This window comes from Anoplopoma fimbria, chromosome 24 (genome assembly GCF_027596085.1).
Source record: "Anoplopoma fimbria isolate UVic2021 breed Golden Eagle Sablefish chromosome 24, Afim_UVic_2022, whole genome shotgun sequence".
NCBI classification, from domain to species: domain Eukaryota; kingdom Metazoa; phylum Chordata; class Actinopteri; order Perciformes; family Anoplopomatidae; genus Anoplopoma; species Anoplopoma fimbria.
The window spans coordinates 12,018,063-12,031,240 of record NC_072472.1 but is presented as its reverse complement, the minus strand read 5'-3'; the positions used below and the strand labels follow the sequence as shown (position 1 = coordinate 12,031,240).

Below are 13,178 nucleotides of genomic sequence, written 5' to 3'. Positions count from 1 at the left end.
GTTTGCATGATTGCATTAACATTTTGTTTCCAATCACAGGCAGTTGAATATGGGATTAAATATTTATGGCAGACACCTATGGAAGACCATTTGTGTATTGTGCTCATCATGATGTTCACATATTAAACGTGAAGGAAACTCAACATTTTTGAAAATGTGGCCAAAAGGGAGTTATTCTCCTAACTTCAATCTGCAAAACCAGATTTTTTTGGGGGGGGCCAATTGGGGAAGCTGTGAGCCGTGAACAGTGTTACATCACCTTTTAAGTTGATATGGCGAACTCTTAAGCAAACAATTGTTTTTTCCTGGCAAATATTCACACTTCTTTTAGATCGGTTTTATGTCTAAAACAGGAAATATATGGGTTTTTTAACTGCTAAATGCCACCTCACCAGCTAGTCGCTAACTGTGTCTGTCTGATGTTTGCTTTTGAGCAGTTGAAGTGTTGTTCTCTGTATGATCATTACTATGTTACATTGTTTCTACATCGTTATTTTAAACATTGTTAGTGTGAAATATTAGTAATAGCCCCTTAAAAACTGTTTATATTAACAAGGTGTCAGATGACTGTGTGTTGTCACAAGAAAAACCAACTCTACACAAACCACAGCCTCTATGACCAGTGACAGTAGCATTTCACCCCTCATTACAGTTAGCTGTGCTGTTTATGTCCTCTTTCACTCTTCCTGGGTTAAAGCCCTGTTACTCATACGATGGGTTTAATTATAGGCATGTGTAGTCACACTATGACCAAAAACATCTCATTCCTTTTGAACTTTTGTGAAACTGTGAAGGTCTGTGACGCAGCGGAACAGCTGAGAGAAAAACAACCCATTCATTTTGGCTCCATTTTTAAGGGGAGCGCACGGCTTGTTGGGGGGGGGGTTATCTGACTTACAACAATGCCCCAGCATTTTGTATATGCCCTGTCTCAGAGACAGAGATTAAGGTGGGCGGACATTGCCTTGGTTATTGATTATTACCCAGGTAATTGGTTATTGATTACTCTCAGCCTTCTTGTCTGTGTCTTAGGGGAAGAATTGTACTGTACGGTTATTCAGTTTGAGATTGAGTTTTGTTTTCTGTCAAATCTCATTTCAGTATGGAAGATTTAGCAGCAAAGGATGCATGTAGAGGAGTAAATGGACAGTCCAAAACAGACGAATCACCTTCTGCTGCTGCTCTCAGTGTTGAGTCACGCTGCGGATCCTGCCTGAGAAGCATTAAGCTGTGGATACCTGTGGACTACAAGAATGAAACGGTTCAGCTTTTTAAACTGGCAGGACCCGTGGTAAGATTGTCTAGATGCAACGAGAGTTTAATTATACTCCACCAGACTAAACATTTTTTAAAGATAAAAGGTACTTAGTCTGTAGAAACACTCAGAATGATTAGGTGTGAATCATATGAATACAGGAACAACTATGTTAAGGCAATATATATATATATATATATATATATAGACTGGGACACTTTTTCCCATGATAAATGTGAATATGTCTGAGATGTTTTTGATTAGATTGCTTTACTTTTAACATGAGGGTTGTGGTGTGCCGGTAATTATTTTCAAATTACCACCTGCTTTATTATAACAGTAATTAACAGGTTAATATCTCCAAACCATTGGGACTGATTACAAAAAGAATTGCCATAGCGATAAAAGTCTGGCAGCATTTAAACTAAAACAGATTACACACTTTTCACTGACCTAAATAAACCAATTAGAGACAAATACAGTGTGATATGTTGGTGGTTCTCAATTAGAACTTGAATAAGCTACATGTTCAAAAGTAACTCTTAAATCCCTTTAAATATCATATGTTTATACATATATATATATATATATATATATAGACTTATATACTTTATAGACTTTATGCATGCTAAATCGTTTTACCATATTGAATTTACCATGGAAATAGGGTGCATTTGTTAGTGTCTAACTTTGTGAGGAAAAATAGTTCAGCGTGTATCCACTTTTCACCTCTCATTGCACAAAGCCAAAACTTGATAGATGAGGACATTTAGTTTCCTTTTGTGCAAATCTTTTGATGCCAAAGGCTGTCAAAAACCTACACCAGCAATCACTAAAACTATTTTCCAGAGAAGAAAGGAGATGTTGTAAAGACGCTTACAAATACAAAAGAGCTGCTGCAAAACCAAAGCATAACACATCAGGTACCAGAGCAGAAAGGAACTTTTTCTTACCTCAAGGCCTTTTGAAACATGTTTTGTTTTTCAAAGAATAATAACTCCATCAGTAACTGTAGGTGCTGCACGTGGAGATTTATAGTTTTATAGTTTTATAGTTATGAAAACGTGGGACCATGATTTTGTTTTTCAGGTCATTTCACAGATGATGAGCTTCCTGATCGGCTTCGTCAGCATGGTGTTCTGCGGTCACCTGGGGAAAACAGAGCTGGCGGGGGTGGCGTTAGCGATTGCGGTGAGCGATCTCAGTGCAGTTTAGTTTCGGTTTTTATTGGCATTCTGCACTCAAGCATCATTCCTAATCATTGCGTTGCATTTAAAACTCTTGTTTTTTCTAACCAAGCATGAATCCTTTTTTTCCAATTCTTTCTGCACTGTTGTCTAATATTATCTTATTTGATTATAGGTAATAAATGTCACAGGTATTACCATTGGCAGTGGTTTGGCATCAACTTGTGATACTCTCATATCTCAGGTATTCAGCTGATCTTATTTATACAACCAGGTCAGTCCTGACCAGTTACTGCTGTGTTCACAGTGTGCTCTTCAAGATTTGTTTTCCTGTGTAGAATTGCCCTTTTTCTTGCTGTTATTTTATTTTTCCTGTTTTTTCTGACCACTCACCTGCAGACTTATGGAAGTGGTAACCGAAAGCGTGTTGGAGTGATACTCCAAAGGGGAGTTCTGATTCTGCTGTTAGCCTGTTTCCCCTGCTGGGCCGTCCTGGTTAACACTCAGCCCATTCTGCTGGCTGTCAGACAGAGCACAGAGGTCGCCAGGTGAACCCTCTCCATTTCAAAATCTGTGCATCACAGCCATACAATAGCACACTCTGACATCAAATGCTACATCTACACGTATTCTCACTTATTTACCATTTCCCCTATTTTCTCGTCTATCATAAAGACTCTCCCAGCTGTATGTGAAAATCTTTATGCCGGCTCTGCCAGTGAGTTGTACATTTTTTTTGCATCTCCATCCATACACATTTTATTGAATGGTTGTTTTGTTGCATTATTGATTTAATTAACTCCATTCATCGCCTCCTGTTGGATTCTGCAGGCTGCCTTCATGTACCAGCTGCAGGGGAGATATCTTCAGAATCAGGTGCGTTTAATGACTGTAAGACCACTGGTGTGAAACTAAATAATGACTCAAAGTCGGTCTGTAGTGAGATTATTTTGTGTGTTGGAAATAATGTGTACTGAGAGACTGAAACAAACAGCAGGTGCGCTGTTGTGTTGGGAAGGCGTGTGTTTTTAAACAGCTTGCTGTGTCTCACAGGGCATCATGTGGCCCCAGGTGATATCTGGAGCCTCTGGGAATATTTTAAATGTAATAATAAACTACATCTTCCTCAGCCATCTGGATCTGGGGGTTGCGTGAGTACACCGACCATACCCATAATAGAGGACGCCTTAACTGAGTCATAATCTTTCATATTTTAAACCAATCAGAGTATCAATCAGAGTAAGGATAGAGCATGCTCAGTAGTCATTCCTAGTAGTCAACTGGAGTATTTTGTTTGAGGACTTATTTTCTTGGCAAAGGCTAAATACTTTGTTCTTCTACTTTTTTTTTGATACCACTAAAGTGGATCTGCAGCTGCAAATGCCATCTCTCAGTATTCCTTGGCTGTGTTCTTGTTTGTGTACATCTACGCAAGGGGACTGCACAAAGCTACATGGGATGGTAAGTTCAGCACATTAAACTACTGTAGGGACAGCTGTTTTTAATTGACTGTTTCATCCTTATGATTTATTGAACAATTTCTGGAAACAACTTTGTATTTCACTCTAAATGGGACCATAGTGAATATCATTTGTTTTGAAGAGGACTTGAAAAACTAGTGATTAAGACCTGGTTGTAAATACTCACGCTCATGAGCCCGTGGTGTGGTTCAAAGCCTAACATTAGCTGTTTACTTCTGCCGAATGCATTCATGCTTCTAAAACCATAAAAGATGTGTTCATTTGTGAAGATTATTTTGCTGAACAAAACGTCTAAGTATTATAAACTTGTGTTTCCCCTCTGAACCATCAGAGCCCCTAAAACTCGTTCTACCATGGTTCATCACAGTCTCATGTTTACTTAAATAGACATGTCCTATATTATAATTTTAAGGGCATGTTGGGCAAGTTAAACTAGAGAAAATTAAATAAATACAGGCTTCACCTATATCTTATTTAAACAGGCCAGAGCAATTGCTGATACATGTATTTTACAGGACATTAAAGGCCCATAATAATCTATATGGTCAGAATCAAGGTGTATGGCTTTGAGACCTGCTTTACATTTACGTTTACATTCTGTGTCACTGCAATGTACAAGTAGTGGACATGTAGTGTGATTGCATCAAACATTCATGTACATTTAATTATTATCGGTGTTATTTGGGGTTTGCACAGTTTCCTATACAAAGATTATTTCACTTACCCGTTAACCGCTGAATGTTGTACAACAGAGATATTGTCACCTCATAAGTGGCCACGAACAAAACATTGTGTTTACGCATTTCTGTGTACTGTGGTCTGTAGTCCAATAAGGTGAAGAAGAAAAGAAGACACGTCATGCCTGTTAATGACAACGAAGCATGCACCCCAAATTGTAGACATGATGTGTCTCACCGTTCTTCAGTGAGATGTCAGTATAACTTGTCTGCTTGGTATAAATACATATCATTGAATCCATCGCACCTCCTGTCATCTCCTAGGCTGGTCAAGAGACTGCCTGCAGGAGTGGGGTCCTTTCCTCCGGCTGGCCATCCCCAGCATGCTGATGCTTTGTCTGGAGTGGTGGCTGTATGAGATCGCAGGGTTCCTGGCAGGCATCATCAGCGAGGTTGAGCTCGGAGCTCAGTCTATAATTTATGAACTGGCTGCTATCGCCTACATGGTAACTTCTTGCTTTTGTCTGATAGTTAGAATTTCTCTCTTATTCTATCTATCCTTTTTTCTGGTATGTTTTAGATTGATCAAATAGAAGAACATCATGTATGCTAATGTGAAGTTCGTGTGGATACCTGAATGGTTTTGATGCACAGGACTATACCCAAAAATCTTTGCTGTATATTTCCGTTTTTCCGTTTTTCCTGTCCACCACAGTTTCCAACGGGTTTCTCCGTGGCTGCCAGTGTTCGCGTTGGAAATGCTCTTGGTGCTGGAAACACAGAGCAAGCCAAGCTGTCCAGCAAGGTCTCACTCATCTGTGCATGTATGAATCAAACATGTAGCCGAGGAGAGCACCTTCTCTTCCTCTCATCTAAAACTTTTTTTTCAAAAGTCATATCCCATGTTTGTCCATCTAAATTAAGTTGCCACAAAAAGGCTTTCTGTTCATTTCGAATACATTCTAACCCACATTATGCTTTTATACATTTCCCACCGTTGTCTAATGACGTGCTGTCTTTTCTTATGCCTTATCCAGTTATTGTGTCATGTTTCATCGGAGCGTGTCTTGGTTTGTCTAAGGATGTGGTTGGTTACATTTTCACTACAGAGAAGTAAGTACAGATTTTGGTTTGTGTTTTGTTTTGTCTCAGAAACAATAACCAACAGGCAAAAACCTCACACAGAGAGCTCTGTTAATGTCAAAGTGTAATGCGTAATGTAGTAATTTCCGAGAACACTGACCCTTGACAGCAAAGTAAGCTTGGACTTTGCACTGTCACTACCTGAGACATGAAATATTCAGTTATTTAAGCTAAACAAAAGCATATTTCAATCAACTTTGCACTCACATGTGCTTATTAGAGTATCATTTTCATATCGGTATCTGCATTTCGCTTTTAGAGACATAATTCAGAGGGTGGCCGATATCATGAAGATGTACTGTTTCATCCATGTTGCTGAGGCCTTCTCGGTGAGATCCTTTGCCACACAAGTCACTTTATCTCTCTGCTGAGCAAATTAAACCCGATGTGTTGGCACCGATTTTTTTATTTCTCTTTGTTTGACCTCCACAGGGTGTGACCGGAGGTATCGTCAGGGGGGCAGGAAAGCAAATGGTTGGTGCTGTGTGTAACTTGGTGGGTTACTATTTCATTGGGTTCCCCATTGGTGTGTCTTTGATGTTCCCTGTCAAAATGGGCATCGTAGGTGAGGACAGATTCAATATTTATAGAGTGTGACAGTATTATATTCTACTTAAACTAATACATATTTCTGTTACAGGGCTGTGGTCGGGGTTTTTAATTTGTGTTTTGCTACAGTCCATGTTTTTTATAGTTTTCCTGTGTAAATTGAACTGGATAAAAACCACTGAAGAGGTGAGTAACATTCTGTCAATGGTAGAAACTAATTCACCTAATACAATGCCATTGCTATTGTAGATTAAACTATGTTCAACTTAATGTGGTTGGTTGGATACTAATATTTAAGCCTGTTTTTTGTGATTTAGTTGTTGTTTTAAATCTCTGAATAGGCGCTTTTAAGAGCAGGAGTCCACAGTAAAGAGGAGAACAAGATCTTCTCCATAGAAAACAAAGGTTAACACAAGTTACTAGTTATTTTACCTACAGCTACATATGGACATCTTCTTTCTTGGAACCATTGCAATCATTAATCATGTGTCAAAACCCTCACAGCTCTGGACTCTGGCAAGAAACAGGCCCACGAACAGACCTGTCGATCTACTTCTTTGAGTTCAGTGAAGGACAAGCGGGAAGTGCTCGATGTAGGTCAGCGGTCTTCAGATGACGTGGCTCTGTCAGTCAGGCAGCTGGTGGTACGACGTGGCCTCGCTGTGCTGCTCATGTTCATTATCCTTGCTGCTGGAGTCTGCATCAGCGAGCTGCTCATCAGACTGCTTGAATAAGACGAGTGACCATGCAGTCGTGTGTGTGTCTTCATGCTTAGCAGTACAGCACGTCACCCATAAACAAACATCAACAATTGACACCAAAATTATATGTAGCTTCCTGTTTACCATCTGAGGCAATTTGTAACGACAAACTTTCAATCCATACTCCCACTTTTACAAAACGTCTGACCATTCATTATGCACTAATGATGGAAAATATATGCATAACAATGATACATGTTACACAAGTAAAATGTCCCTTAACTACATTAAATAAGTGGAACTATATTGAAAACTTATAAGGTTGTTGGCTTCTTTCAGATCCATTTTGATTATTCCTTTATTTCCTGTTCACTTCATACCGAAGATGATTTGTCTTTAAAGTTGAATCTATTCATAGAAATAGTATTTCTTGCTCTAATCTAAAATGAATAGTTCAAACCAAGTTGCCTTTGCAGTTCTTAACATAGACATTTTTAGAAAAGCATAAGAAACACGACTAAATAGAGACAGCCTATGAAGGATCCTTACTGTTTAGGGATGTCTCCTTTAAATAGAAACATGCTGCGTCAGATGGTTCCAAATCAAGACTCTGACGAAATATATGTTCTCATTATGAAATATATAGTCTGAATGGATGCCACAATTAGAGAGAGTATGATTAAGTGCTATATTTAGGCTACAGCACATCCACGGATGTGTGCTTTCATCATCAAAGACGGAAAAAGTGCTTTTTTTCTTTGGTATATTTTTTTCTTTCCTTTGATCCGGGTTGCCAAATTTGATGTTAATGAAAGGTCTGTACGCTCACACTGCAACGTGCTGGCTGGATGAAGACATATCAAACTGGGCAAATCAACCACCAGGAGCAGTTTACTAGCCAGCTCAGGTTTCACAGTTAAAACCAGCTCAGGAATAAAGAGTTTGCTCTGGTTTACAGCAAACTGTTAAGCAAATGGGATTTTCTGAGATACTGTAACAAGCATTGGCTCAACATTTTGAGAAATCAAACTCTGGCATTTATTAGGTCAGGAATTAGACTATACTTTTGTATGCTAAGGCCTGTTGTTTATTTCTCATATATCCTGCTAGTCGCTCCTCTGATGCATGTTCACTCATAATTTCCTTGCTGTTATTTTTTGGGGCTGTCAATCATTAAATCAACTGATCTCATTAGCTGGTCACATCCATTCAAAAGCACAGCGACACACCTACATTGTTGCTAGCATCTACTTTCTAAATAAGATTCTCTTTCTGCCTTCAGCATGTTAATGCTGCTGTTAACCACCGCCCTGCACCTCCCCATTACCGCCCAGTTTTCACAGCTTCTTCAGCCTCCTCAGCCTCCTCAGCCTTCCACTCTCAACAGAATCATCAGCCACCACCAGTGTCTGGACTCCACAGGGGGATTTATCTTGCTGCTGCTCAGGGCAGACGCCCCTCGATTACAAATCTCCCTGTAGAGTCTAAATGCCAAAGACATTCTGTCAAGACTTTATTATCACACCTCATCTGTTATAATAAACAATATTCTTTTCAATATTCACTTGTCACTAGTGATTGAAATAGGCTTATTGGAGTTACATGAGAAGATTGAGACCACCTATGTCTTTGAATTATAAGGCCACAGCCTGAACCAGTTAGATTAGCACAAAGACTGGAAACAAGGAGAAAATGCTTGCCAGGCTCTGTCCAAAGGTAACAAAAGTTCACCTACCAGCACCTCTACAGCTCACTGATTTGATTAGTCCGTATTGGTAGAGCACCCGCTTGTTGGCACTAACTTCGTATTTACTATACAGACTTAACCGTAGAATTGATCTTCTCATTTAAATTCATGCCAGAAAACAAATATGCGTATTCCCCAAAATACTGTGCAAGACTGCTTGATATGAGACCATGTTGTCAGAGTTGGTTCGCATTACACAATGGACAGCATCAAATTAGACTAAAAGGACAGTATGATGCATCTCCTCTTAAACTTTTTGTAAGTGAAACTTAGATCAAAGTAGTCTGTCCGAAATAACTATAATCTCCATCACATTGTTTTTTTGGGGGGGGGGGTACAGGGTAAACACTTAATATTTTGGCTGATTTCACCTGAGAAGTATCCATAAAAGTCTCCACTCATCAGCATCAGCATCTGACATCAGCTCTGTCTCGCAACAGATTGATGTTTGCAACAGTCCCAAGAAAAACAATGATATTAATTTATCATTATTCAACATGTAAATCAGACTTGATTCATACATGGTTACGTCTGAGCCTCAGTCTTGCTCATCAGCGCAGACATTGTCACAGGCTCCTCACGGAGACTGTAATCTTGGCCTGCTCACCTCCAGAGACTGCAATCAGTAACACGCTGGGGCATCATTAACAAGTGACTGTGTAAAGATTTGCTGTCAGTATGGTTAGACAAGAACTTGTGACAATGGCTTAAGAAATCTCATATTAACTTCTTGGTTTTATGCAGCACAATAACGTACCTGGAAGTCAGTTAAATTATGGCTGCAGTTAATGATATGGCACAACACGTTATTAAATAGTCCAGAACTATTGGCTTTTGTATTTACCTGAATCCATCATACATGTCTTTTCACCTTTGTTGGGTTTGTAATCTTTTGTGGCAACTTTGTTTCAAATATGCACTAAAACACATGACAACTCTAAGTATAGATTGTATAGACCCTTTTACTGTTTGTATACAATGATGACGTAGAACGCATGCGCGCGCAGTCTGGCAACAGAAGTATGGCAGAGATCAACAGCTTGTCAAGCTATGCAAGGGAATTATCAACAAAAGATCGCGAATTTTACTTTAACAAGTTGACTTTGACAAATGGTGTCCGACTTCCAGATCCGTGTACTATTACTGAGTGGGTTGAAGACGTCAACAAGTGGCCGAATATACAGTGGCCAGATATATATACGTACTTAATAGAGAAACCGAGCGTGTACACCAGAGAGAAATTACGAGCCTATAAGTCACTGGATGCTTATGAATACGTTGTCTGTGGTCATGTACAGAACGTCAAATACCATGACATAGATTCTTGTTCTGGAGTTTCAGATGGAACCGGAGGATTTGCTGCAGTGTTAGGTCTGTTAGGTCTCTCTCTCCTCCTTTTCCTATGGTACCTACAGTATAAAAATTATAGTTAGACTGATCCATATCTCCAAACAGCAGCTGTATGCACCAAAGCTTATGCAAGAGGAAAATAAACTAAAAAACGACTAAGAGGAGGGCAACTCAAATCGTACCTGTCCATCTTTGCATCGGGGTTCTGGCTTTGTTTTGTGTACACAAACACAGAAGGCACAAAATCGGGGCTACTAGAGTCCAATGACGCCTCACCTGCAAATAAAACACCTTTTAATCTAGTTTCAAAACTTTATTTACACTAGTAGGGCATTGTAGTTTCCCTCACTTACAATGACCACGAGTTTACAGCAAGGGACATGCAAACAGCAAATCTAACGCCAGCTTATCAAACTTTAGCTGCATTTGATTATTATTCTACATTGTAAATACAATCACTAATGTAAACCAAGCTTTTCTGTAAAATCAAAGAGTAGATAGATAACCTTACCTGATATAAAGTGGGCGCTACAGACCCGAGCATTTTTTATTATGTCCTCATTCCAGTCAACACGTTTAATCGCCTGCAGCCACAGACGCCGCCGGTTGCTCTTAAATGGTTGTGATCCTGTCGGAATCCTATAAAACTTTAGTCCGCCGGTGGAATATCGATTCTGACAACCATATACGCAACAACCAGACATTTTGAATGCTGGAAACTGTTTTTTATCCACTTTTAAACTCTTGCTAGCCAGTTGCTACCTCGTGTGTGAGTCAGAACGACTGGGAAACAACACCACTTCTGTTGCCGGCCTGCGCACGCAACTATTTGATGACGTTGGCTGTAAAAGGGTCTATATGTTATGTGACAGAGCTCAGCGATTGCCTCTTCTCAAAATCAATCTCCAGCATGTTGAGCAATCACTGACTTCCAGTGTATGACCTAAGTTATTGAGGTCTGGTATTGATGTGGATATTTAATGTCAATTGCCATATTGAATGGCAGAATCTGTGTATGTCCATAATCAACAGCAGCTAAATCTTTTTTTTTTTTTATCATGAATCAGTTATTAAAGTACCAGCTGAACCTGGTTCTTTTTTGAGTCTTTTAAATTTCTAGATGGTCAAAAGAAGCAATAGTAAAAACAAGACCTTTCCCAACTCATAGTACTTCACCTTTTTTTAGCAAATCCAAATGCTTTTGCACGTCTAAAATATAAAAGTAAATTTATAATTAATATATATATATAACTAAATGAACTCTGTGGCCTCGAACAAAACTCTTCAATAGTCTTTCCACTGTGGCTCTTATATTTGCTGTTGTGATTGGGCATGTACATTTTCTATTGACAACCATTGAATATAGTGATCACACATAGGCTCACAGTAGACACCTCACACTGACTACAGATGCTTTTCATTCATAAGATGTACTGAATGAGGTGGGTTTGTTTGGTGTGGGTGTCATGCACTATAAATACCTTTGACAGCCAACGTCATCAAAGACATGTGCGTGCATCTTGGCAAAGGAAGTAGCTTTTGCTACTGCCATCAGATGCCAGCTTTAAACATTAAATTCAAACGGTTAACATTATTGAAATGTCTAGTTTTTGCATGTGCGATTGTCAATATTGACAGCCAACAAGTTTTGGACTCAAGTTTTATAGAATTAAGAGTGAAGAGTGCTGAGTTAACTGGTGACTTATAGCTGAATGCAGAATGTTTTGTTTAGGATTGAGCGGTGAAGTAACCTGTAATTTTGTCATTGAATATAACTTGAGATGTGTGTCCACTGCAGCTGTATTTTTGGTTTCTTATAAACCCATGAGGGCTAGGCTTGTTTTGTGCATGACACGAAAATAAAGATATTTATCTATCTATAGCTGAATGCGTCTATGGTTGGCGTAGATAATAAACACATATGTGTATGTATTTAAAATTGATTGGCTTTTACGAGGGCACCTACATGTTCCGTTGGTGCTTTCAACAGCTACCGTCACTACGAACAACCACGTACACATTTGGTTGGGAGTCACCAGTTAACAAGGCCCTTGCCGCTTCCATGGCTCAATAAACTCCAAACTCTAAGTCTATTTGGTATTTGATGTTCTCTACATGACCGCAGATAACGTGGTTGACCTGTATGCTCATAATTTCACGTTTCTCCACCAAATACATGTATACTTTCCAATGTATTCCAATAGCACACGGATCTGGAAAGTCAATTCCTTAAGGTTGCATTCACAACCAACCCCTCAGCCGAAAATAGCCACAACCGGATGTCCGATATCTGTAAATGTCAGTGACGTTGATTTACCCCATTGGCGTTACAAAAATAGTGATGAAATATTATCTATTTATAGAAGATATATTTGTTTTGAAAACATGGAGTATTCAGCTTTCAGTCTTATTACCTATTAAGTATTTAACACTAAAGAAGTAAAAATACAGGAGCATGTTGTAGTCAAAAGATCCACAATAATTTTCTTGTTACTCTGCAATCATATACTTCGTCTCATTGAAAACTAGAAATTCTGAATACACCAAGGACTATATTATTTGGCCCCAAAATGGCAGATTTTAGTAACTGACATGTCTGCAGCCATTATAATCCAACAGAAAGTCACACGGATCGTCTAGAAGCCAGGTGCCAATTTGGCTGCTTTCAGCCGACCCCGGGCTCTTAGTACTTTGATGGCGGCCACCAGATGGAAATAGACACCAACAAGTGCGATATTGTGTTCTACTGATTCAGATGATTGAGACGAATGTAATGATACCTGTTTGAGCCCTGTGGGCCTTTGCTTTCTTTCTTTATGTGTCTTATAGCATGGAGCTCTTCGTTCATTCTGTTTATTACTATTTCAATCGTTTTGGGAGATTTCTGTCATTTGGAACATGGTTATATGAAAATATATAGTGTTTCGAATTAAAACTCCTAGTAAACAGTCAACATGTAAACAGTAATCATGGCTAAAACACTGAGACCATTTGAGTATGACTTAATTGTATTATAAATGGTGTATTATAATTTCTTTTAATCAAATTTATACTTCCAGTTCTAGTAAAGAGGAGAAAAAGACATTCA

General features: G+C 39.0%; 1 protein-coding gene across 1 annotated transcript; it reads left to right on the top strand.

The window, feature by feature from the left end:
• The first annotated feature begins 1,102 nt into the window (after positions 1 to 1,102).
• On the top strand, positions 1,103 to 7,234 carry LOC129114068 (multidrug and toxin extrusion protein 1-like). Its single transcript, XM_054626575.1, has 16 exons — positions 1,103 to 1,291; positions 2,345 to 2,446; positions 2,618 to 2,686; positions 2,842 to 2,990; positions 3,118 to 3,160; positions 3,274 to 3,318; positions 3,496 to 3,593; positions 3,806 to 3,903; positions 4,925 to 5,106; positions 5,316 to 5,424; positions 5,638 to 5,713; positions 6,003 to 6,072; positions 6,176 to 6,308; positions 6,384 to 6,478; positions 6,634 to 6,697; positions 6,797 to 7,234. The coding sequence occupies exons 1-16, from the start codon at positions 1,103 to 1,105 to the stop codon at positions 7,024 to 7,026; spliced, it is 1,752 nt and encodes a 583-aa protein (XP_054482550.1). The 3' UTR covers positions 7,027 to 7,234.
• The last annotated feature ends 5,944 nt before the right edge of the window (positions 7,235 to 13,178 follow it).